This window comes from Aythya fuligula, chromosome 4 (genome assembly GCF_009819795.1).
Source record: "Aythya fuligula isolate bAytFul2 chromosome 4, bAytFul2.pri, whole genome shotgun sequence".
Classification (NCBI taxonomy): Eukaryota; Metazoa; Chordata; class Aves; order Anseriformes; family Anatidae; genus Aythya; species Aythya fuligula.
This window is the reverse complement of record NC_045562.1, coordinates 3,304,193-3,330,980: the sequence shown is the minus strand read 5'-3', so window position 1 is coordinate 3,330,980 and position 26,788 is coordinate 3,304,193. Positions and strand designations below refer to the sequence as shown.

Genomic DNA, 26,788 nt, shown 5'->3' with positions numbered 1-26,788 from the left:
CAACGGCCCCTCCCCCCCCCCCGCCCACCTGAGGCGGCCGCTGCCGCCGCCGCGCTCCGAACTTCCCGCCACAGCGCGCGTGACGTCACCGCGCCCCGCCGGCCGCCGAGGAAAGCCCCCGTCCCGCTAGGCCACGCCCCCTACCCTTTAGCCACGCCCCGCTTCCTCTTAGCCACGCCCACACCTCGCTGAACCACGCCCCCTCCCCGGCGCGGCCCCGCCCGCCGGGAGGAAATCACGTGCGCGCCCAGCCAGGCGCGGCCGCTCCCGAAGGGGCGCATGCGCGCGGGGCTCCCCTCCGCGCCGGGGCAGGGAGGGCCGGCGGCGGTTGCTGGCGGCGGCGGCGGCCGGAGGCGCGCGCGCGGCACGGCTCGGCCCGTTGCCCCCCGCGGTGACGTCACGTGGCGCGGCGCGGCGGGGCGGGCAGGTCAGTGGCGCGCGGCGGGGGGCGGCCGTTGGGCGGGGGGCGGGGGCGCCGGTAGGGGGCGCTGCTGCTGCTGCTGGTGCCGCCGCCGCGCGCATGCGCAGTGCTGGCCGCGTGCCGGCCGTTGGGCTGACTGGGGGCGGTGGTTGGTGGCCGTTGGGCGCCCGGTGCTTGGTGGCTGCCCTCACATAGCTCAGGCGCGTTGGGTTGGTGGAGGTGAAGTGGTTTGGAACTTGGCTCTGTAGGGATTAGCACCACTGTGATTAATATTTATCTTCTAAAGTGCATAGGCAAGTCATTGTAGGCTTTTAGTTTATAACAACTTCGTTTTATTGGCTCCATTCCTTCCCCTAACTAATGGTCCCTTCTTTCACCTCTCGCACACAAAGACGCTAAGGCTTATATTTCATGTGAGGAAAACAAAGAGGTGATAGGTGTTTTCTTAGCAGACTGAAGTCTGGACCTTGGCTTTAGTTCTCATCCAAGTTGCATGGCTTATGGGAACAGTGCTTGCAGTTGTGAGGCTGGCAAGGCAACAAAAATGCAGGCTGCTGTATGCCTTGGCGTTGCGGCTTTCACTGCGGAGCTGAGAGTTGCCAGATTAATTGCGAATGAAAAGAATACCGACAAAAAAAGCCAGTGCCGTGAGTTGCTGATATGCTTACCTATAAAAAGTGTTTTCTCATGTGCTGAATTTGAACCTCTGTGACCTCTCAGGTGTGAGTATTTCACCACTGACTGTTCGGTTGTGTACAGATTCTAATTATAGATTCATAGCTGACATTTGCTCTGGCTGCAAGCTCTCTCCAAAGCCATTTTCTCAAAGCTTCTTTCCTAAAGGAGTAGCACAAAGTGGGAATGGGGGTGGAGGAGGAGCAAAACAAAACAACAGAGTACAGCTTGCAGCTATGTGCCTTTCCTTTAAGGTTGATGGGAACCTTTCTTCTGAGAAAGAAGTCCAGAGGATGAGTGACTCAAAATAAGCAAAACACTTCAGAAGGCTTCATAAAATAAAATTTTTCAATATATAAGCCATGCTACTTGTTGGTGTGGTCAAGTAATAATGTGCAAGCAAAGAAAGTATCCGGTAACTAAGCTTTGCTTCTAATGGTGTAGCTCACCATAGCCCTCAGCTAAGTGCTGTATTGTCGTGCAGAGAATTCCTATAAAGATCATGCTGAAGGGCTTGAGAGCAGCTTGAAGCCTTCAATTGGGAGTTTTACCTGGCTTATCTTTTCAAGGTAATTGTTGGCCTTTCACTATCTTGAGTGGGCAGCTCCCAGCAGTGAGAGAAACTGATCTCTGGCTGAGGCAGCCTGATTTGCACAATGATTTGAGGACCATTTCCATTTTGGTCATTCTGCTGTAGAGGTGGGCTTCCTCTCTGAGCACTTGTACTTCCTTAGGTTTCATTGCCAGAGCTGGAAAGTCTTTCGTATGATGATTGCCATATTAATTACTGGAATTTTTGTGTTAATTTCATTCTCCAAAGCGTGTTTTTGCCAGTAGTGCTTTGTTTGGCTTGAATAAAATAAACTACTGTGGTGGCCAACAATTCTCAAGGAGGAGTGAGTACCTATGGTGAATGGGAAATATGTACAAAAAAAAGATGAATTGATCCATTTAAAAGTTGTGATGTTTTTCAAAGTAAAGCTATAAATTCAAGTTACTTCCCACTAGCTAGTGCCTATCTCTAGGGGCCTGAATCTGCATTTCTGGCAGAACGTGGCTGCCATTAATGTCAGTGGCTACTGGTGACAGAGCCCTGACCAAGGAAAGGGAAGACGCCTCTTCAGGTGTAGCACATACCGAGTGACACCCGGACTGGAAGAAGGCTGGTAATTAACGGTCTCCAAAAAGCGACACTCTGATTTTAGATTGCTCATGCAAGAAATGTAGTAGGAATGTGTTGGAACATATTCAAGGGCAGGATTGGAAGATTTTTAATGATTTTTAATTACTGCTTTTTGTCAGTTGCCGAGGCCCTGCAAGAGAGCGGTTCGCATTTTTAATGTAATTTAGTAAGGGTTATTTAAAAAAAAAAAAAGTCTTACTAAAGCTTCTGTGCATGCCACCTCTATATTTAAATATCTCTTGACATGGTGTTTATTTGTAAGGATGAATACGTGCTTCTCATTTTGGTCTTACCATAAATTTTTGCAGCGAGCTCTTCAGCATCTGTGTGTTAATGTAACCTGTTTGCAGACACTGGCTTTAGGAGATGCCTGTTGAGCATTGTCCTTGGCTAGCCTGTTCACAAGTCTGTATAACCTTTTTTTTTTTTTTTTTTTACCTGCTCTGCTTTCTGCCTACAAGGGTAACTGCTGAATTGTAGTGCTTTGTGGGATTTTTTTATGCAGGTTTTCTAATGGTTTGTACTGGGACATCTGAGAAGTGGAGAACAAGTTATTTATTTTTATTCAAATCTAAGAAAATGCATTTCTTGGGAGGAAAATTGACTGCTTTTAGATGGATTTTGTAAACTCCCTTTAGCACAAGTAGCATGCGTCTTTGGTAACCTGGAATTTGTCTGATTGAAGGACGCTTCCTGACCTCTGAAAGTACTTCAAAGAATTCACTTAAAAAATGTTTGGAATAATAATAGCACTGCTTGTCTGATAAAGCATGAAAGCAGTTGAAACTTTAAATGTCATGACTGTTGCGCAAAGTCAAAAACTGCCTTTAGAGATCTAATGAGGAGGGCAAACTGTTTGTGGGACGTTTTGGATTAAGACAATTGTACAAATTTTAAAAGAAAAGCCTGCGGTTTGGTACCGATCTGCCTGCAATGAGTTGCTGTGGCTAAAGGGCAGTGCAAAGAGCCATAAGATGTGAGTTTCAGCTTAGTCTGCACACAGTTATTGTGTAACCTAATGTTTCTCATCTTCTCCATGCTTTGTATTTTTGTACACAACTAATGAATGGCACAGCCTTACAGGGGATGCACAGAGTTAGCCTCCTTAATGTATGATAAAACATTTCAAAATTACTGCATGAAAGGGGCAGTGTTTACTCCTTCCTATAAGAATACTTCGGTTTTTCTCAAAGGTTATATTTAACTTTCAACTGACAGGATGACAGGAATGGAGACTGAAGTTGCAAGAGACAATGCCATGGAAGAGGAAAGCACTGAACAGAAGAAAGAGAGGGAGAAAAAGAAGAGGTCAAGGGTTAAACAGGTGCTTGCAGATATAGCAAAACAAGTGGATTTCTGGTTCGGCGACGTTAATCTCCACAAAGATAGATTTCTTCGGGAACAAATAGAGAAGTCCAGAGATGGATGTAAGTTTATATTGATTACATTTCAGTAAACAGATGGGTTTTAGCTTTCTTCCCTATATTGGTGGCGATGTTACCATTTATTATTAGGTCTTCTGATTTATTATTATGACTATGTCTTCTCCTGGGGAAGATAGCAGTTGCATGCTGGAAGTCAGCAGCAGATTAGCAACTCAGGAGACATAGCCAGGTACAACTTTGTAGAAACTGGATTTAGTGTTTATCGTTTCCTTTACTACCAGCTCTAGGAGTAAATGAGAGGCATCTGCCACAGTAGCAGTGACTGTTTGGGAGACCTGATTTTTTTTTTTTTTGTACCTTTGTGTAACTACAAGAACAAGTAAACAAACAAGGGTAATTATTTTCCATAGAGGTACACTACTTGATTTGTAGGGCAGGTAAATGCAGAAATTAAAGTGTCACATGGTTTTGCAGTTTGATGTAGATACCTTTTTCTTCTTTAATGCACAGGTTTGTTATGTGAGAAATTGTGCATTTGCATGTAGGGCTGTGACAGGTCTCTTTCCTATAGGCATTTTTGGCATGGCTAATTTGACTGCAGAGTAGGAAATGGAGTTTGGTAATGAAACTACTTGGTGCTTTCTGAAGGGTAAATTAATTTACACATTAACTGGTGTGACTGGCATGCTTTTGCTTTAAGTGTAGTAAATGTGTGGTTAATGCCATCTATAATTGTTCTAGTGTGTTACACAAGATGGATTACATCACATGCAGTATGTCTGTGAAAAGACGTTATCTTTTTCCAAAAATATATATATATTTATGTTTATATTTTGTAGGTTCCACAAGTGTCTTAAGAACTGTGTATTTATTTCAAGGGTAAATCATAAGCTCAGCTGCCTTACGTGATAAAGTCTAGTCTTCTAACTGCTTGTTACAGTCTCCAATGGTATTGAACTTTAGTTGTTTCCCTGCACACCTTAGTTTTAAAAAAAAAAAAAAAAAAAAAATCTTTACGTTTTCTAGAGGTATTAGAGTTTGAGTGTCTTTAACTAAGACTAATATTGCTTAATTTTCTGTCCAGGTTTTGGCAGCATGACTCATCACAACTGCAGTAAAAGCAGGGGCTTTTTTGTGTTGCTGGGTTAAACGCTTAATTAAGTACTTGAAGGAGAAGCATGGTTTTCAGTGTAAATTGTTTTTGTATTGTAAAACCACATAAGAAAGGGTTTTTCCTTCTTTTCAAAGACTGTAATTACCAGTGGGGAGGTAAAAGAGACTAACAAAATTCCTTTGATAGGTTAGCACCTATACATATATATGATTACTTGGAACTTTTATTTTGATGGGAAAAACTTTCTGTAAATCCTTGCCAGCATGTAGTGTGGTGAGTTACGACTCACACATTCTTTTCACAAAAATACTAGCTGAGTCTTAATGTCTGTCTGATTGGGACACACTAGTGTTTTCTAGATTGCATTGATTTCATCACTTGCACTTTTTTTCCTCCTTAGATGTTGATATATCACTTCTTGTATCTTTCAACAAAATGAAAAAATTAACTACTGATGGAAAACTGATAGCTCGAGCAGTTAAAAGTTCATCTGTTGTAGAGGTGAGTGTCTCACGTTTTTACTCCTTTCTCCGTGCTGTAACTGGAGCACTAATGACAGTGGAATTGAAGTGGTCAGTATTCTTACAGAAAATGCTTGTTTCTTGTTAACTTCTAGTTGGATTTAGAAGGCACTAGGATTAGAAGACGACAGCCACTGGGTGAGCAACCAAAGGATGTGGATAGTCGTACAGTCTATGTGGTAAGGTTGTACCTGTTGTGTGTGCCTTGTATATGACAGAGCGCTTTATTTCTAACTGTAGAAACTCCTTTAAAATTACGTTCTTACTGCATATTATTTTCGAATGCAAAACCCAACATATATATGTTTATTATGAGCTCTGATGATCTGATTGCATAGTGTCACTTGCAGTATTAAGAATGAGAAATACAATATAAAGCAGCCATGTGATTTTATTAGGTTTAGAGGGTGGGTTTTCTCTGCGAAGATGATGGATTTAGTACAGGAAACATCATATAAAGTATAAATTCTAATAGATTTTTTCTTTTTTTTTTTTCTCTTCCAAAAAATGGGGAGAGGAAAAATGCATTATAGATGTATTGAACTTGTAATGAAGAGGCCCAAAGATTAGCATTAATACATACATTTAATGCAGTAAAATGTTTTGTTTTAGGTAGATGAGCACTGGCAGTAACCGTGGTAGGGAAAGAATAGGATTAGTATGGTATGCTGACTTCTTGTACCATTTTAAATGATTTAAAATGCTGAACAAAGAGCTATTTTGTATCGTAGTGAGAAAATGGTGCACTTTCACTATCTGTTACTGCTTTTCACTGTGCTTTTCTGGTTGATGCCACCAGGGAGACAACACTGGTACCAAGAAAAATTCATGAAATATATTAATGTGGTCAAATTTTTGATAACAAGTTGTTATTCTAACAACAGAAACTGAGATTGGAAGATACTCAGGCATACCTCATACAGTACAACCTGTTTATAAAATGTTACTTCGAACGCCTCTGTGCCTCTGTTTTTGTCCCACTAACATTTTTTTTTATTATTTTTTTTTTTTTAATGGCAGAGTGTACCTAAATGGACCAGTCATATGTTTAGGGAGCTTTAAAAAAAAAAAAAAATACTCCTGATAGCACAATATCCTGTAGCTGTCTTGGTACTGAAATTATTCACTAACAAATGAAAATAGCTTGCACTGCTAGAAAAACACTACATCTCAACATACTGCAGATGTCAGAGTGGAATTACTTACCATATTGTTGAGCTGCTTGAATGGTAGCATGGAATGAGGTCTGATGGTTGAACTGTCACTTATTTAAAAGTTCTATGGATTTTTCTAATAGAATTGAAGCCAGTATGGAATTCCCTTTGTCTCTAAAGGGATCTGTTTGTGGCTGATGTCAACTTAGTTACATGCCTATAGCAGTTAGCTGCTGGATCTTCCTGCAGGTAGTAATTCCGAGCAGGCACCAAGCTTTCTGTGACGAAGATGTGTAATAATCATGCCCAAAATGCCAGCCCATCCAGGTAAATAGAAGCTGGATTACTCAGAGCATTGAATTCTGTAACAAAAGCCCAGGAAAGGTTAGTTGTTTTAAGCACAATATGCCAGTCATGGTATTCTCCTAATGTGATTGCAGGAACTGCTTAGAACTTCTCTAATAGTTTGATTATGTAATTTTCAGAACAGATATTCCAAATGCAATGAGCTATGTTGCCTAACTACCTAGTTGTCAGGGTTTTTTAGTTTTAAAATTTTCTGTAAGTCCAAAATATCCTCCTGTTACTACCCAATCGGGGAGGTGGGTGTAGATTTCTTGTTTGTTTCATTTTTTAAGGACCTGTGTGTGAGATACCTGCCCTTCATGGTGCAATGTCTCCCTTTCGTATGCAGCCAGAAGGGGGAGCAGTGCTTCTTTAAGGAATAGTGGTTTCATTAGTTTGTATTTTCAACAACTTTGTTTTAATTTAGAAGGAGATCTCATTAAATTTCTCAAAAGTAATCTTATGGCTTGTGACTTTCTTTATTTATGACATATGTTAACAACATTCTGTGGGATGAGCACAATACCAAAGTAATAGTATTTTTAAAGTTTCAAGTGACTGACCGGCTTTTCAACATTATACCAAAAACATAATGAAATGTTGTTCTCAGGCAAGCAGAGTTCATGCAAAAATAGTTTTTTCCTTGAATGTAACATTTTCTTATGGGGAAGAACTTAGTGCAGTAACTCGCCATGAAAAAAATGAAGTATTGCTGACTGTTTTTGTCTAAGCTTAAATTTGAGAGCGTTCAATTTTTAAATCATGTTCAGCGGGGTCTCTTTAGAAATTGATATGATGGGATTTGGATTTCTCTTTAAAAGATGAAGGGAAATGGTTAGGAACTGAGCCATGATGTCTGCAAGCTGCCAAAATGTGCTGTTACATTAAGGAATATAGGAAAAATAAGTAAGACCGTTTTGTCATCCAAGAAGCTGGCTAAAAGTTTTAACTTCCACAGCAACTGATAAACTAGGCCATGAGTGGTAACCACTAAGCTTTAAAATGTCAGTTACCAGCATTAATCAGTTTACATAGTGTTTCTTCCTGACCTACAAGAACAATTTCTGTGAATCTGGATTTCTAACAACTTTAAAAAATAAAAAAATATCCTTGTGGTCTGCAGTGGATAGTTTGAGACAATGCAAAGTTATGCTTAAGATATAAAATTCACAAAGATACCCCATGTCGCAAAGATCCTGTTGCAGGTGAGGCCTTGGTATCTGTCTCAGGAATGAGATAAAAGTGTAACTTCATGCAAATCATACTTGCACAGGTGACTGATTAGAGAGGCATTTTCAGATCATTGTCTTTACTACATGAATACTATGACCTCTTGACACGAATACTTAGTGAAATACAGCAAAAAATATTTTTCAATGTTGTTACATCAAACTTAAATTTTTGTTTTGAGAATTATAATTAGAAAATGTGGTACGCGATCTGATGCAATGGTAATTACTGAGAAAACGTGGTCTATTTTTCTTTCTGTAGGAGCTGCTTCCCAAAAATGTTAATCACAGTTGGATTGAGCGGGTGTTTGGGAAGTGTGGCAATGTAGTTTACGTCAGTATCCCAAGGTATAAATCTACTGGTGATCCGAAGGGATTTGCTTTTGTTGAATTTGAAACAAAAGAGCAAGCAGAGAAAGCCATTGAGGTAAGTAGCAGTGTCCCTAGTCTGTTAACGTTCTTCCCGTTTGTCAGTGGTATGGATGTACTCTTTACTAGTTCACCTACTGAGTCTTGAATACAGAAAATCCTAAAATATCATGATTAAAAAAGCAAAGCTAGCAGGAGTTATGTCTCTATCTCCTGCCCTCAGAATACCAATCAATTCCTCTAATCTTATCGTGATTCTATTAATTACTCGGAGATCTATTTGAATCGGGGAGTGGGAACAACGACATATAATTTGGTTGGGTACCATCAGCATCTTTTACAGAATTAGAGATTTCTGTAACAGTAAAATGGCTTATTAAATTTCTTCAGGCAAGTAAAGTTGTAACAAGTTTCCTGTCTTAAAAAAGTGATTTGGAAGTTTAAAAACATGTAAGTTTCATTATCACAACAGTAACGGAGACACAAATATTGCACACTAATGATGCAAGCTCTGTATTTGCTTGTATATTCTAGTACTAAAAAAAATAAAACAAAATTTAAAAAATCTTCAGTCACAGAGGACTACATCTTTTCTGAATGAGTATCATGAATATCACTCTGCTGGTTTTAACTTGGATGGGGATTCTTTTTAGTAATGAAATGTGGATTTTAATTTTATTTTACCTTTAAGTTTTTGAATAATCCACCAGAAGAAGCACCACGGAAACCTGGTATTTTCCCAAAAACAGTAAAAAATAAGCCGGTTCCTGCACTGAATACAAGTGACAGCACTGTTGTAGGTAAGTGGTAAATTAGTGGGATTAAGAAATGAACTGTTTTGTGCCTCACCTTTTGAAGGGAGAATCTGGAATGTACTGCTGTTACTGTGTCTAATCTCAAATTTAACCTTATTGAAATGAAAATGCATGTTACTGTTTGTTTTGTTGGCCAATGTAGGTTTAAAATGAAATTGTAAGCTTGAAACATAGTAGGTTTTTGCCCTCTTATTTTACTGCCTGATAAGGAACTTATTTTTTCCTCTCTTGCCAGCTACCACCATTAATCATTATTATGCTGGCAGAACAGCTTTTAGACTGTACAGTTAATCAGTATCAAAGCACATAGGACTAGCAAAAGACAAGTTTGACAGTTTGTTTTAGAAATATTTAGTATGTGCAAATAAGACACAGGCATAAAAGTAAGGTTATACTTCAGTGTTAGTGCTGCTTAGGCGAGCTTGTGGTTTTCTGACATAAGAGCAAACATTGTGGTATTTTTCACTCTCTGCTTAAGCAATTTTCCTCTTCAGAACTCTTATTTGAGCAGAGCAACCCTGGCAGAATGAACTTTTTATAGCTAGATATATATATATATGTATTACTTCTTATTACTAAAATTCCCCTTTATGTGATCCATAATTGCTTGCCAAAACCTGCAGGATGTTACAAAGAAAAGAATTCAGAATTCACAATTGAGTGTTGTTTGCAATGAATAGCTGTTCTAATTTGTGAAGCTGTATCACATGATCATGTAACTGGATTCATTGAAGCATTTTTCCTCATTTCTGATGGGATAATACAATTGACTTAAGATATTTTTCTTTGTTTTTCTTAAGTGTAATGATGAGTCATTCTTTGTTACACTAGGAACTATTAGGGCTGTTAGATCTAAAAATATCAAAAAAGCATGCTTTCTAAACCTCCTTAAGATGTTCTCTACTGTTTCATACTGCATGCTGCCTATGACAATTTTAGTAGGCAGGTAGTTATAGGTTTATAGGGCTAAGTATCTCCTTTTGTTCTCAAAACACAAATCAATGATCATCTTCAGCCTGGAAGGAGGTATGTATTTTTGTTTGTTTTGTTTATGTATGTGGCAAGTAAGGGATGGCATTAACATCTAACTCATTGAGAAAACCTGTAGCCAAATTGTCCATGTGACACAGGGGTCTTTTTACACTTACGAGGCTATCACTTTTTTTTTCCTCTGCTTAAAATGGACAGGAGGAACTTCTGGGACAATGCATTGCAAATTATTTGACATGCTAGATTATCATGACCAGTGATATGACTGGTCAATCTCAGTTTTTAATGATTGGCAGTTTTAAATGCTGTACTTCTTTTATACAGAAGAGAAGAAAAAGAAGAAAAAAAAGAAATCCAAAATTAAGAAAGAGAGCAATACCCAGGCAGCTGCAGAGACAAAGGAATCAAACACAAACGCTACAACAGAGCAAGTGCCAAAGTCAAAAAGACCTAGGACTTCATCAGAGTGTTCAGAAATGGGGGGTACTGAGGTTCACAGGCAGCCCTCAAAGAGAGAGAAAAGGAAATGGGACAGAACAGAAAGCACAGAGGTACCTGCAGAAAGCAGGCCAGGAAAGAGAAAAAGAAGTAGCTCTGGAGATGCTGAGACACCAATTGCAAAAGTCAAGAAGACTGTTCAGAAGGATCAAGTTCATCCTGTAAAACAAGAAACAGAAGAAGCTCCAAAAGATTCCAATGGTAAGTTTGTGATCTGGGGAAAATTGGATAAATGTGATAGCCTCAATTAAGCTAATGAGGAAAAGTGAGGAAAAGAGGTTGCTAAGCAAGAAGTGTAATACAAAAATGTTAGTGAATAGGAGACTAGTTTATTACTTGGATTAGACAGTTAAATTTAAACCTGGTAATGAGTCATTTCAAGGACATAAGTATAGATTAAATAGTTGGCCTAGGCAAATGGTGACAGTAAAGATAATCTAGATCCATGATGAGAGGTCATAGATCCATTATTAGAGGTCAGACAGTTTGTAAAGTAGATAGAATAAGTAGTACACTGACTGATTTTGTGAAATGCTTTCCTCATTGAAAATCAAGTCAAAAAAAAGTTTAAAAATGCAGTTGCTGAGAATGAAGAACCACTGTGCAGTTTGCAGAGTCTGAACTCGACAAATTTTTCTTTTGGGGATTTTTATTTCAGAAGTCCCTGCAGAAGATGACAAAAATGGTGATAAAAAAGACACATCCCTTTCAAAATCCAAAAGGAAACATAAGAAAAAACACAAAGAAAGACACAAGATGGGTGAAGAAGTTATTCCACTCAGAGTACTGTCCAAGTAGGTTATGACAAACAACAGCACATGGTTACTTAGTACTTTAAGGGGGGGCGGGGGTGGAGGGAAGGAACCTCACTAGTGCAGTTTTGTTGAACATATATTTCTAATTTCATACTATTAACTAAGTAGTGTCCCTGCATTTGATGTCATGGCATGTTAAAAAAGTGGACTTTTGCTTAATGTGCAGTGCTTTATTTGAAAACAGATTTCACAAGAAGGAAAAAAAAAACAGTAATTTTGTATATACTTTATTGAACGTAAACAGGTAAAGGATACAACAAAACCTTTTAATGTATTTTTGTTTGTATGTCTGACAGTCCATCACCATTGCTAAAGTGCAATTCCAATTTGTTTACCACAGAGTTGCATATTAGCAACAGTATTAGCCTGTAGTTGAAAAGATACAACGTTAAAAGTCTGAGGTTCACTCACTATTCATTTTCCCGAGGTTAATTACATCAGTAGTTAGTAGGTGGACAGAATTCACATTGGGCTTTAAGGAGTCACCGCAACTAAAACGTGGAAGCACTTACTTTTTCAAGCATCCAGCAAGTACCTTCACGTTAAAGTAGAGGGGGTCCTTGCCATCTTGCCTGTACTGGGAGGCCATGTGAAGTGCAAATACGCAATAAACAGGATACAAGAAAGCATTAAGTATTATTAACACTTATTAACCATCACGAACTCCCATCTCCACACAGAAATCAAAGAAATGTTACATGTGGGCAACTGATTTAATTTTTTTCTTCAGACTTCCAGTAAGTTTCCTGTCAGTTTCAGTCAGTTGGCAAAAAAAGAATTCACCACCACTAAAACATGGAAGCACTTACTTTTAAGGAACAAAGAAAGTACGTCCACATTTAAGTTGCGGGGATCCTTATGTGGAGAGACAATTTTTCATTCTGTAAAAGAGTAACTAGACAAAACCAGCAACAATAGAAGCAGTAAATTGTGCAACCACTATGGTGGATCTAAACTTCTTCATTTAACGGCGTTTTCTTCAAAGATGTTTCAGACATTAGGATCCACCACCACTGAAACATGGAAGCACTTACTTTTTTAGGCAGCAGGTACCTCCATGTTAAAGCAAGGGTAGTCCTTGTATTTTTTTCTGAACGTACAGACCATAAAAATGTCTTATTCAGGAAAGAAAAAAAAAAGTTTAAAAATTTTTTTTTTTTGGCAAGTCACCAACTCGAGTGAAAAAGTCTTGTCAAGAAAAAATCGTGGCACGGATGGCATTTCAGAATTGAGAACAGGATTCACCTCTACTAAAACATGGAAGCACTTACTTTTTTTAAATCACAGAAAGCACCTCCATGTTAAAGTAAAAGGGGTCCACAAAAAAAAAAAAAAAAAAAAAAAAAAGGCAAAAATTATTCTCCTCTTCCACCAGGATCCTGAGAATACTGCATCAAACACAGAGAAAATAGTTTTAAAATTTAGCAAAGTATAGCGAAGCGGGGGGAAAAGTTTCCAAAGAGGTTGAGCATTTTATATACTTGCCTGGCTCATTCCCTTGGTCTCCTCTTCCTTCGAATCCAGCTAACAAGTAGCTCCTTGAGCTTGTATTTATACCATACCTTGCTGTGGAATGGTGTTGCCTTTTTATCTCAGAGAATCATTACGTGGGTCTTTTGTTATTTTAATGTCTTTGCTCTGTTGAGAATGTATGATCCTGGGTGAGTCTGGATGCTTTTTTTGAAGTATACAGTTGTCAATGTTAACAGCTAAAACCATTACCACAAGATATCCTCCTCTTTAAAAATCCTCTATCAGCTTGTTTGATAGTACAGATTAGGGTAACAATGAGTCGTTCTCACAGTGGCACTACAGGCATTGTGTTTCTATGGAGCAAAGCTCGAGCTGTTTGCAGAAACATCTCCATGTTAAATGTATGTAAATATATAAATTGCTTCCATGTGGTGGTATTTTTTAACCAAAGTGCATTTGAATAGTGAGGAATGTTCTTATCTCAGTAGGTTTTTGGTGAGTTTAACCAGTTGTTGATTTTCGATCAATGATTTTTCTAGAAAATAAATGACAAATTTCTAATATAGTAACACAGGAGTGGGTTCACTGAATGAATTCAGTGAATTCAGAGTTCACTGTCTCTGAATTTAGCCTGAATTTAATGCCTGTGCTGTCTGTAGTTCTAGTAGAATACAGTTTACCAAGCTGTTCTAAATGTTTTCTGAATATCTGTAACAACTTTGAGAGTCGCTCTACAAAAGAGAGGTTGATTTTTTTTTTTTTTTTAACAACTTGCTTGAAATATTAAAAGATAAAGCAAAATTTAAACTGCAGATACTCACAAGGCTGAAGATGAGTAAAGTGCAAGGACATTTCTAAGAGTTCAAAAGCATCTTCGCTGCTTGCTAGGTTAAGTTTAAGCTATTTGTAAATGGCTTGTTCTTAAATTGTCAGTGAGTTTCTAAACATTATTTTCTTGTTGACAATTGACATGCTATTTTCATTTCCAGGACCGAATGGATGGATTTGAAACAAGAATATTTGGCTCTTCAAAAAGCCAGTATGGCCTCCTTAAAGAAAACAATGTCTCAAATCAAACCTGAGCCTGTGGGAGAGATGGAAACGGATGGTTGTGCACAGAAAAAGCCTCAGTCGAAAAATGCCAAATGTAACCCTCTTTATGATTTTTTTGTAGTTGTTTTCTTTATGATTCTAGTACACAAATATGGGCACTGGTCCTCCAGAAACACTGAAAAATAGTGTTTTTAGTGTTTTAAAGAAAATATATTTTCTATAATAACAGTGTCTTTGAATGCCAAATTATACAAAAAACAAGCTTCCCTCATGTAGATTGGTTTAGTACTGAAGAATAAGTAAATGATTAAAAAATATTTCTGTAGCACTTCTTAAACTTAGGATCTTTTTAGGTAATTGTAACTATAAAAGCCTTGGAGAAATAAATCAAGAATTGGTAATGATGTAACTCGGGCCTGATTTTGCTTAGGCTTTGCCATCCCTTCAGAGATCTACACAACTATTACTCAAAGGCATTTAAAAATGGCTTCTAATTGTGTTTTGCCAAGTTTATAGTTAGAAGTAATTTTATAATTATATGTTATTGGTTCAACTTGTATGTTTTTGATTGCAGTTCACTAACTTTGATAGTAGACAAGTGTTGACATGTCACTTATTTGAAATCACTCTAGAATTCAGGATTCAAGTATTAACTGCAATTGAATAGAATATGAAATACCTTTTAAAGGAAGGATGTGGTGTATACGAATTTTTTTCTTAGACATAGTGACTTCTGTGAACAGTCTGGATCCAAGATTTAATTAAAAAAAAAATTATCTGCAGTAGCAATATTTAATGCCCTTTGCTTCGTTTCTTGTGTATGTCACGTTGCTTATATACTTTTGTGGCATCTTTAGTTTGTCAAACTGGTAAATGTAAAATTTCTTTTTCCCTTCTTTTCAAATTGATCAGCCACCAGTGAAGATTCTGCCCCTCCTGTCAAGGCTAACACAATGGGGCCCCAGTTTGTGAGTGGAGTAATTGTGAAGATCATTAGCACGGAGCCCCTGCCGGGCAGGAAGCAGATCAAGGTAATGCCTTTGTAACCTCAGGGTAGCTGTTAGCCTTTCCTCTTACAGTGCCCCCAAAATGTTTGAATATGGAATACCGTTTAAACAAGTCTTACTGATTTTTTTGTTGTTGTTGTTGTTTGGCCAGTAGCTGTGTACAGATTCTTCTCTAGTACCTGTTAATGGAAGATTTTACAACAGCAAAATGTAGCCTTTGGACTGCTTCAAGCAATGTCAAGTTTGAAAATAATGGCCAAAATAAATAGTGCTCTAGAGGATGAGAAGCTGTCTCCTCCACCTCCAGCTCTTGTTGCTCCATCTTTGCATTTTCAGTGTGAAAAATGTGGTTAGTTTTATGTTGTTAAAAGTAAATCACTGCTAAGACAAGTCTTCCATTTTAGAAAAGGAAGCGTGAAGTCCAAGTGGGTGCAGCATTTTCTATGCATGATTGTGCCAGTAATTTTGGTGTAATTCAGATTAAGGAATCTGTGGTAGTAAATTGGTTTGGTTTGCTATTAACAGAGATTTAGGAGCAGGAAAATGCACTATGCATGAGAAAACAGTTGTCTATATCAGTAAATAGTTCACGACTGCAAAAACTCAATTCAGTCAGAATGACAGCAGTACAGTTGGTCCAGTATTCATCCCCCCACCCACGCTATGGCAAGTGCTCTGTTTCCCTCAAGTAAAAAAAAAAAAAAAAAAAGTTTTAAAGATAATTACCATTATTTTGGATATGATGTGAAAGTTGTATATGTTAAATAGAGTATTTTATTTTAAGGAAAATAGCAGTTCTAATTTGTGTCCTTCTGAGATGGAAATATTAAAAGGTTTCCAAAGGAAATAACAGCAGAGGTGTTTTTTTTTTTTGATTCTGTTTTTTGCATGACTGTGACACAGGACCTTTTTCTGAAACCGTAATTTTGGATTAATAACATCTGGAAAGAATTTGAACAGCTTTTACCCTTCTTTAGAATAAATATACAGACTGTTGAGGACAACAGTGGTTCTAAACCCAAGTTCTGAGGTGACTTATCAAACTACCTATATTTGTAACTGAATATTTCATCTGAAGTCACTGTCAGCTTCCAAGTGTATGAAGTTTAGTGTGTGCATAAACCTAAGCAAGGTGAGAAACAGTTGTCTTTAACTGAAAACAAATTGATACGTACAGTTTCAGCTTCGTCAGTCTTATCTGCCTTGGTGGACAAAGGCAGTCAGTGTCTGAGTTCTGGAGGCACTGAGAGAATGTGGTGGTTGTCACTGGGATGTTCGAAGGACAGCTCAGTTTGACTGCAGTGTCCGTCTTCCTGTGTGGAGTCTGTGTTGCAGCATAACATACTGTGATCGGCGAAAAGCTTATTGTTCCCACGGCAGCTGAAAATAAACTTCAAGTCTCATATTTGCAGATTATATAAATTAAGTTTCTCTTTTGATTTAGTTTAAGAGAAGCATTTCAAGGAAAACTAATCATTTAAAGGGGGGACAAAATAAGACTGGGGTGGCCTTTGCTGTTATTAATCATTATGTTTTGGTTTCTAAAACAAGGAGGATAGGCAAAATACTTTGTGGGAGGTTACCCAATAAAAAAGGCAAGGTTTTTAGTCACAAACATAATTGCAGAATACAACTGTAGTTGGAAAAAGCAACAAATCCTTTCTAACACACCAACTCTTTTTCCATTGTCTGTGGAAGCTGCAAATTGTATGTGATGCTTCCGGGACTTTTCCTGGCCATACTAGTTGCTTTTATCAAATGCTTAACTCTTCAATAAAAACGTGTTTGCCTCTTATCCTGGGCCAGTGCTGCCACCAAGCAATGCATCTAGGTCTTTTCTTCATAAACTTCCAGAGTCGATCTGTATTTCTCGTATGGGAAGCATACGTTACTTTACACATACAGGAAGGGTCTTCTCAGAGTAGTTATAATTCTATTTGATGTTTTTTCTTCACTGCTTCCATATCTTGCTGTTAAGGCGTTTCTCAGAGATCCCAACACGTGCCAGTTACAAAGAGACACATGATTCACTATAACTTTCTGTTTAAGTATGACTTTAGGATATCAGAATTAAGAGTTAAAAGTAGTTTGGGATGATTCTCAAATGATCTCAACAACGTTGGCACTTAATTTTGTTTTATTTTAAGGTTGTGCTTGGTAGTAGAGGGTTAAAAGTGTGTAATTCTTGAATAGGAGCATCTTGGGCTGCCTGCTGTGAACAAAATTGACTAGGAATGTGTGGTCTTAGTTAATTTCCCTAACAGCAGGTATTACAAGTGAAGTACTTCATCTGAAAGAGCATGTGTGTCTCTTCCTCCTTCAGCTGATAGTGAAAATTTCCAGACAGAGATCACTTCGTAAAGATAGGAAGGACTGATTTACTATACTAATTTCTCAGTTTATCTGCCATGAATGAGCTTGCCTGTATAGATTTCATGCACAGAGAGAAGCTGGATGTTTTCCTGTTGGAACGTCAGTGATAGTTGTGTACTGTAACACTGATCCTTTCATAGGAAAAGTCTGTACAAATACAGTATTGAAATAAATGGATAACTTCTCATGTGCCATTAGTCAAAACTGTTCTTATTCCCCCACAAAATTGCGGGAATTACTGCTTTAAATTGTTGTTGAGTGCAGGATGAGATATTAATAAACACATTAAAGTTGTGGGCTCGTAGTTTTGAATCAATACATTTTCATAAGAAGGATGTTACTTTTGAATTATTTAACAAGAGATTTGTTCATTAAATTAAAAAATTGGTTATTTCATTGTACTCCGTGACCTTTTAGAAAATACTGGTGATGTACTACAGATCAGTCAAAGTGCTCTTCTGTTCTTAAACCTGCTTCACAGTCTGTGTTCTCTCTCATGCTTTGACAGGATGCTTTGGCGCTGCTGGCTGATGTCGCCTATGTAGACATGCTGGAGGGAGACACCGAGTGTCACGTCCGGTTTAATACTCCTGAGGATGCACAGACTGTCATGAAATCACACAAAGAAATACAGATAAAAAACAACTGGAAATATGAAGTTCTCACTGGTAAGATTTTTTTTAGTTGTAGTACAGGAGATATTTTTTAAGTATCTTTGCAATTTTAAAGACTGCAACTTTAAGAACCCTTAAGTTACATACTTTATGTGAAAAGAGTTGTATTGGGTAGTGTTACATGGTACCTTTATGGATATATTTAATTATCTTTGTAGCCATGGAAAAGACTGCTTTTTTCTATATATAGAACATTTCTTTCCAATGAATCTTCTTGATTTGTGACTGCAGTGGAATTGATAGAACGATAAATGTTTTTAAGGCACTGTTTAGAGCAAAATTGTTTGCCTTTATAAACTTAATTCTGTTCTTTTGAGCTTGATTCTCTGCTTCTAGAGGTGTGGGCTATAGAACTTAATTCGCATTTCAGCTTTAGGACTTTAACATTCCGATGACTCAAAAGAATTTTAAATGAAGAGTAACATGAAAATACCAAACTTGTGCTGTGTGAAATAATGGGACAGGAATCTCGCAGCACTGATATGATGAAAGGGGCTTTAGCACTTGCCTTCTAATTAATCTTTTTTTTTTTTTTTTTTCCAGCAAATTGAATAATGTATGCCAGAGTAATGCTTCTTTAATTATATTTACGCTAACATTTTTACTGGAACATTGTCCTAAAGTTTATAGTGGTTTTTTTGTCCTTCTGAAATACTCTGCCATTCTAAATTCTTATTTTGCATTAGATTGAAATCATTTTCAATGTGTAAAGAAACGCCTTCATTTGAAGGGAAGAGTAGGAGAAGGAGTGGGGAGTTGGGGGGTTTCTCAAATTTGATTAATATGTTCTTATATATGTGTGTGTGTGTGTGTGTGTATTTTAGACATGATAAAGAAAAATCTGGATGAGATTTTCTTGTCCATGTATTTAAGTGTTACTACACGCCTGCACAGAGTCTCACACAGGGCCAAGTTCCATGCATGCATGAATGTAAACCTACATAAATGACAATTAAGGATTACAGAAGAAATAACTGCAATGAGAGCATTAGCATTCATGGTATTATCAAAGTTAATTAAAGTTTTATGCTTACTGAATGCCACTGATGTCATTTTGAGTTAGATTTGTCCTCTGGAGTTTTCTGTGTTCCAGATACCCAGAAAACTTGAAATATGGCATTTTACAGCTGTGTGCTCTGTGTGTATTTGTCTGTTTTTCCACCCTTACATAAAAAAGAACAGTAGTAGATTAGTAGGTAAGTACTACATTGTAGGATTGTTCCATTCAGAGTTTTAAGATTTTTTTCCAACTAGTTCATTGAAATGAGAATGGAAAGGCTTTTGAGGAATGCAGAAGTCACTCACAGAGAGGATTTCAGCATTTCTGGGTGGTGTAAAGGTGAATATGGTGAATAACGACCATGAAAGAATCTTTAATGCTCCCTACCACAGGAGACAGAAGCTCTCCTAGACCTTCTAGAATTCAGCTTTGACTAAGCACCTCTAGCTTTTCACCTGACAAAGTATTAAACATATGTTAATGTAAATACATGTAAGATTCCTTCTCAGAATCATTACTTTTGCTGGAATCTTCCAGGATGACTTGGAGACTTAGCTGTAACTGAAGATTTCCTATGAGACCATTCATTGCACCACTAAATTCCTACCGTGATAGTTACAGTTTGGACCAGAGGAAACGGTGGCAAACTGCTTTTACTGCAGGACAGCCACTGACAAAAACTGGAAAATTATTTCCACCCATGTTCTCATTCCTAAATTGCCCATGAAGTCCACAGTTTGCTTCTTACAGTGGTTCTGATGAAACAAAATAATCTGTCATTTTTACAGTAATTTTTTGTTAGATGGTCAGTTCCATTGTTCCAAAGTAGAGATTAAATATATCAGTGAATTATAGGGCTGCCGGATGCTGTGGTGAAATACAAAAGTTAAAACTGAGCTCCTCCTACCAATTGTGTGTATAGAGTCCTTTTTGTTTATTTCTTCAGCTCTTTTTGTTAAGCTTGTAAAAATACTTGCTTGGGGATATTTAGCTACCTTGGCATTCAGGTCCTAAAGCTAATAAAGTGCATTGGTTCAAGTCCTGTCCAGTCAGTACAGAATGCAGTCCTAGTGTCAGCTTTAAGTTTCTTTAGACAGTTTTTCTTTGCTTTGTTCACTGAATAGTGTGGGTCAGGCATCACAACGCTGGATGATTACTCTAGGACTATGAAACTGAAGACTAATGGCAAAAAAATATTTGAAGCTTACATTGTTACTCAGCAATCTGTTTCAAAACCATCTTTGAGATAAGCAGAAAAAGTACTTGAAAGGACGGGGTTTGGCCTGACAAGTACTGTCATGTGTTTGCCTGGGTTAGAAAAGATTCTTTGGATGCAGTGTTTCATCTGGGATGCCACTTGTATTGAACAGCTGTATTCACGTTCTGTGATGTTAACTTGATTTTCCAGGTGATAATGAACAACGCTACTGGCAGAAGATTTTAGTGGACAGACAAGCTAAGCTTAACCAGCCTCGAGAAAAGAAGCGGGGTACTGAGAAGGTAACTTACAAGTTTGTTTGGTTTTGCCAGTGCAGCCATCCTCGGAAAACAACTACTTTTTCTGAAATATGTTGATGTTTGGCTTTGTGTTTAGTCCAGGAAGATCACTTCCTACTCACTTTGCAGCTGGGTTTTACAGACACAAACCAGAATGTGGCTGTCCTAGGCCAGCTGCCAAATGCAAGGTTTGTCTTTATGGAGACAAGCAGAGAAAGTTAAGCCCGTGACTAAAGAAATGAAGTTAATTTGCAAGTTGGATATCTTCTAAGAATTCTCTGGATGAGCTCATTATAAAGCAAAGTAGTCTTCTGTTTGCTCTAGGTTAATTGTCTAGTGCATTAAGGATATGTTTTTCTGTAGAGTAGATTTTCCTTTTCCTCGCAATTTACATGGTGGTGGTTAATGTACAGTCCAGCACTGTGGTGGATGCCGGTGTTCCTAGTGGAGTCCTGGGTCTATGCAAGCAACAGCGTGTCTTGTACCTCCCAATCCAGACAGATCCAAATGCTGCTACCAGCATCCATAGCCAAGCAGCTTCCAACCAAGACCCTGTCACATCTAATGAGCCTGGAACGCACCTAAGGAGCTCGGGTCTGGTTGCTCTTGCGGTGCCAAACTGCTGCTCTTCCTGTCTGTTGCAGTGCAGCATGATTTTACTCAGTGTTCAGCTGAAACTTTCTTCCAACTTTGACCTTGGTGTGCCTGTCAGGCCACACTGTTGAGGGAGTGTTGCGATGAACTTGTAGGCAGCAGCCTCTGCTCCTGCCCCCTAAGATGTTTCCAGACATGAAGGATTCTTGATTAAGAGGCTGTGACCTTTCACCCGACAGAGAGGTGCCAAACAGTATTTCACAAATGTTTTATTGCTAGGTTTGCTTGACACATGCATTACAGATAAGGTTTCCGAGTTGGCTTTAACCTAAATCTTTATCCCTTTGCTTGCAAAACTTAAAAGTTATCTGACCTTAGTTATTTTCCAAGGACTTTAAAACCTGTAGACAATTTGTTTCCTAGATGCGCTAATCATGCACACAGTACCAAATATCCTAGTCATTCCATATAATTGACAATAAATACTGCATTTACCTATTTAATACATATATATATATGTATATATATACACACAGGTCACAAACTTAAAAACAGGCATATTTTCCATGTATTATCTTGGTTGTCTAAATGTTTTCGGAGATCTCATAGATACATCAACCTAGTCCTTTTAAAAACAGCTGTGCATAAAGAATTTCCCAAAATTAATGGTCTAATTTTCTAAAAGCAATACTAAAGATGCCTTTGGATCTTAGCCATTATTCCGTAATATAAGCAGTAGCAGACTTTATGAATGTGAAAACTATAAAGCTTTAGAGCCTTTAACCGAGTGCTGCTATTTTTAGTTGTTGTTGTTTTTTTTTTTTTTAAATGAACTCTGTAACTATTTTAAGGAAAAGATATTTTGTCAGTGGCTCCTTTGACTTTAATTCAGACTGTAGGTGCCCTGCTCTTAAGTTTCTGTTTCTTCATCTTTTGAAGATTGGTATTTGTAGACCAAACTAGTGTAAAGTGGCCAGTAATGTGCCTCATCCAGGCTTGCAAATATAAACTGTCTCGGCTCTGCCTAACAATAGCAGCAGCAAGGATGCAAACCCCTGCTCCTCCCCCTTACCCATCACCTTACAATACTGGGAGGTGTTAACTTCAAAGCATAGCGATTGCTATTTAAATGCTAAGTCTGTTAAGCAAGACATCAGGAAAAGAATGCCTAGCTGTAGTCAAAGGCTCTTAACCCTTCCTTTACTTTTTGACAGCCTCTATTCCAGAAGTAGACCAATATCAATACAAGCATGGTATTTCTTTATTCATGAATATTGATTTTAATCTTTTATGTTGAACATTTTTCAAAGCACTTCCAAGTTCACTCCTTTGAAGGTCACAATAAAAGGAAGAAAAAATTGCATACATAGAGATGAGCATGCCATTAGGGTATCTACTTTATGAAAATATGTTCTTTTAAATCCCTTACCAGATCTTTTTGAAGAAGAGCACTTTCCTATACAGATAACTGTTTCCATTAGTGTATAAATGTAAGCTGAAAAAAATGTTCATGTAAGCCGCATTGCTGCAGTGATGGCAGTGCTGTGTTTATTGTAATAATGTCATATAAACCACATCATGTTCCAAGCGGTACATTATAACAAACCGATTTGAGAGATGCTTTGACTGTAAGTTTAGGCAGTTAAAATTCTCCTCTCCCATGGGTGTTAAAATATGGAGGCTTGCTTGGTTTTCCCGCAGTGGGTCTCATGGCATGCCCTGCTAGTTTATGGTTGATTGTTAGCCACCCTTTGGGGACTTGCTGAAGGGGGTTAAAAGGTAGTCATTGTCGGTCTGCAGTGTGACAAAAACTGCTTTTGCAACTTTTCTTTGCCCCAGGCCTGTTTGTTCATTGTGATCTCTGTCCTTTCCTCTCCTGGCCCTTGCAAATCCATATTCTCTTTAGCTAGTTGTTCAACTACATGATAAGCAACGTGAAGTGATAAAAAGACTAAAAATCGTCTTCTCAAGACTGCTTCTTTAGGGCAGTACCAGATCTAAAGCAATTAATCAGTCTACAGCCTTAAACTCCATGGATTGAAAAGCTGTCTGTACACAAAGCAAAGGGCTGAGTGTCTGAACGCCTTCAGCTTGGCTCCTTCTCTTCTGGGGAAGGTGCTGCTGGACGTAGTTCACGCCTGGTACGCCCCTTTCCACAGAAGGAAGGGAGGAAGCTTCAGAAGGCGGGAGTGATGGTAGAAGTGAAAGGCACTTAGGGAGGAAGTGAGAATTGGGTGTTTGTGAAGGGAGGAATAATTTGCAGAATAAATGGGGAAGGGGGATAGTGGGAATGCCTGGGCACAGCCCACACCGTTCTCTTCTGATTATGCCTGGGGGCTGTCTTTGCAAGATTGGCTGGTTCCCTGCCTGTGCACTGGCACTGGAGGTTTGGAGAACAGGACAGAACAAGGGTCCCACTCCAGAGCACACACAAGTCCTGTTCCCTGTCACGTTGCTTTAGTTCAAATCTGTGGAAGAGCTGGATTGCTGTTTGGGATACGAGTAGTGGTCCCAGGGAGGTGGGAACCATCAAAATAGGTGCTGACCCTGGACTGAGTACCTGCCAATGGGAATCCTTGAGGCCTTTTTGCAGCACCTCCTTCCCTGAAGTGCTGGTATAAGAACACCCACTGATGTGAACGGGGTGTTTCAGATCCTCAGGCTTTTGTTGTAGTGCTTGTGATTGTGCGGGCCGCATGTTGAATTAGTAAGCCACTCTGCTCCTCATTTCTCTTTAGAACTTACTTCTCCTAATCCATTCTCTGGTTACCAGAGAATGAAAGGAACTTTTGGTTAAACATTTAAATCAAATTTATTTCTGCAGAGTGATGGAGAAAGGAAGACATCAACCAGAACTTGAGGTATTAATGCTGTTGAGAATGTGTTAGGGTTTGTAATCAAGTTAAATACAGTGGAGGCAAATGACAAGCGTCTAACTGTAGCGGTGTAATTATACTGCAGCACAGCACTGTAAAACCATGCAACATCAGTTTAAAGTGTACTTCCTGACTGCTGTAATCAGTGCGGCAGCGTGCCACGTGCTGCCATGCTGGGTACAAGATGTAGTGTCTGCAGGATATAACCGTGACTGCGGTCATGTAGATAAAACGATTTGATTTATGTTTGTAACTCCGCAAATCTAGGAAACTCTTTAATGGTCTGCCTTGTGAGCAAACCCCCCTTGACCTCAGAACCAGCTAATATGTTCTGGTAGTCTACATCAGATAAGTTAATGTGGATTTATGCCGGGGTGTTATTGATGTGTCTAGGTTCACAGGAGTCCCCTGCTTTCTCGCCTCTTATCCAGACAAGGAAGCCTGTCTTGTCCCTTCCGTACTTCTTCCTTTTTTTTTTTTTTTTTTTTTCATCTTGTTCATGTAACAATGTAAAAAGATTAAGGAATCACAATCGGGCATCCCAGCAACAAAGCTTGTGTCTTTGCGTTTGGGTATTACGACTTTGGTACAGCACTGTAGGTAAATCAGTGAACGTTCTAGTATGAGCGCTTGAAAAACAAGCGTGCTTTTAAAGATGGTCTCTGCATTTTGTTTCCAGCCTAAAAACAGCAGTATGTAAGCTGAAAATTAGCAAGTTAGTTATGTTCCACAAAAGTATTCCTGATACGTTGTTAGGAACAATTGCCTTTCTCATTTGCCAAGAAGTGGCATGTGTTTTCTTTCGCAGCACTAGTGACCGCATACATGTACTCTGAAGATAATGCATGAAAGAGAAACAAACTAAAGATAAATTGGTCGGATTTGCTATCAAATTATGTTGTTACTTTGAAAAAGTTTTTCTTTCCTGTTACTTCACGCTTTTGCAAAGAAGCAAGAGAACTGTTTTACCTGCAGTCAGCAACATGTGAGGGAGTTACTAGTGAGTTTGTTTCTGTAAAATGCCAATATCCTAAAAGATCCCTGATTGCTCGCTATCACTGTACTAAACTCTGGGTTTAGCTGTGGTGAAGTCGAGGTTTGGATCATCAAAGGTACCTGTGGGGTTGGGAAAAATGCCCTGTCCCGGGGAGAGCGTGTTTTGTGAGTCCTCTGGACTGATGGGGAACATCTCATGGTATGCAGAAGGCGCCCAAGTCATCAATCTTCTGCAAAGCAAGCAAGAAAGGCAGCCTGAGCAGAAAGGAGTTTGAATTACTGCCAGGAGTGAAAGGTTCTCTGATCAAAGCTACGAGTTGCAGTCCCTTGTGACGTTACCACAGTGAGGCAGAGATGAGACAGGCAGTTACAGCAATACAGCAGTTCAGCACTTAGAGCTTCAGGCCATGTGGAAAAAGCAAAGTGATCCCAGGTACCTAGTAATTTAGTAAACTTACCTGAAATGCAGCCAAAAACTAACATCCCTGCTTGGACAGGGATTGGAGTTAGGGATTCCTAGCACCAACATTCTTCCCAACTATATCACAATTTCTTAATTCTCAGCAGTCTTGTGGTGTGTATTGTGCTGTTTGTCCAGCATGAAGGATGCTCCCCCATCTGGATTCCTGTGTTCTTACCTTTGCCTAACTGACTTTAAAAAATGATACAACAATCCTAGGGCATTTTTAGTGCTGTGACCTTGGTGTTTTGTTTTGTTTTCTCAGCATCATCAGTGTTAGAATGAATCCAATATAAGGGTAGTTTTTGTTTGTGTTTTTTTTTAACTTGGTCTTTAAGACTGCATTTGGGGATTTCTGAATCCATAATTTTATTCTCTTCAACCATCAACCATGTTGGGAGGTAGAGGAACTGGGATAAAATATGCTGCACTGTCTGGAAACTGAAGGGATGTTCTGCTATTTTATTTTTGGTGGTTCTGACGCCCTTCTGAAATAAGTTAAATCAGGGCTGCTTTAACTATTTTTTTGTTGGATGTAAAGGTTAGCTGATCTGTTCAAAGAATATCTTTTTCTTACAAAATTTGGTAAATCATGGAATAATACAATTGTGATTGTGAGACAAAAATAATATCAATGATATAATTTTATTCTAATCTTTTTTTCAACGTTTTTCATGCTTCTTTGCAGCTGATTGCCAAAGCCGAAAGAATGAGACTTGAAAAGACTCAACAGACAAGTAAGCATATTCGCTTCTCTGAAGATAACTAACCAAGACTGACTGTGATCTTGGAAGTGAACCAGGGGCTTTAAAAATAAAAAGAAGAAAAAAGCCCATCACTGCTTACAGCAACTAAACCATTTTTAAGAAGGTATGAAAAACCGGTCCGTTCAATTCACAGTTCTGCAGACTCCAAGTATGGACATCATTCTGAATCCCATTTTTAAATCGGCTGAATGTGTACTGCTTCTGAGCCTTTAGGTAAAGCTTTCTGGAAGAAGAATTGTATTAAGAGATCTTGCTCTAGTTCACTTCTGATTTTTTTTTGTATGTTGGAATTTTATACACTAGGTTATGAAATAAAAAAATGCTTGAGAAATTTTCAGTTGTGCATCTCTAATTCACTGTTTGATGACACTATAAATAATAAAGGTGGTTATTGGTAAATAATCCTCTCTAGGCCTCTGTTTAGTCCATCAGACTGAGCAATAGAGTAGAATGAGTATATGATCTTCTGTGGATTTTAAAGTGACTGGGACTGTCTGAAAATCT

At 38.5% G+C, this 26,788-nt stretch overlaps 1 protein-coding gene across 1 annotated transcript; it reads left to right on the top strand.

Annotated features, from left to right (window-relative positions):
- The first annotated feature begins 363 nt into the window (after positions 1 to 363).
- LARP7 (La ribonucleoprotein 7, transcriptional regulator) lies at positions 364 to 26,788 on the top strand. The gene is made up of 13 exons (XM_032187137.1): positions 364 to 427; positions 3,498 to 3,706; positions 5,179 to 5,279; positions 5,395 to 5,478; positions 8,290 to 8,454; positions 9,088 to 9,196; positions 10,526 to 10,900; positions 11,358 to 11,493; positions 13,977 to 14,134; positions 14,953 to 15,071; positions 17,929 to 18,088; positions 20,503 to 20,594; positions 26,206 to 26,788. Exons 2-13 carry the CDS (start codon positions 3,499 to 3,501, stop codon positions 26,284 to 26,286), a joined length of 1,788 nt encoding a protein of 595 aa, XP_032043028.1. The 5' UTR covers positions 364 to 427; position 3,498; the 3' UTR covers positions 26,287 to 26,788.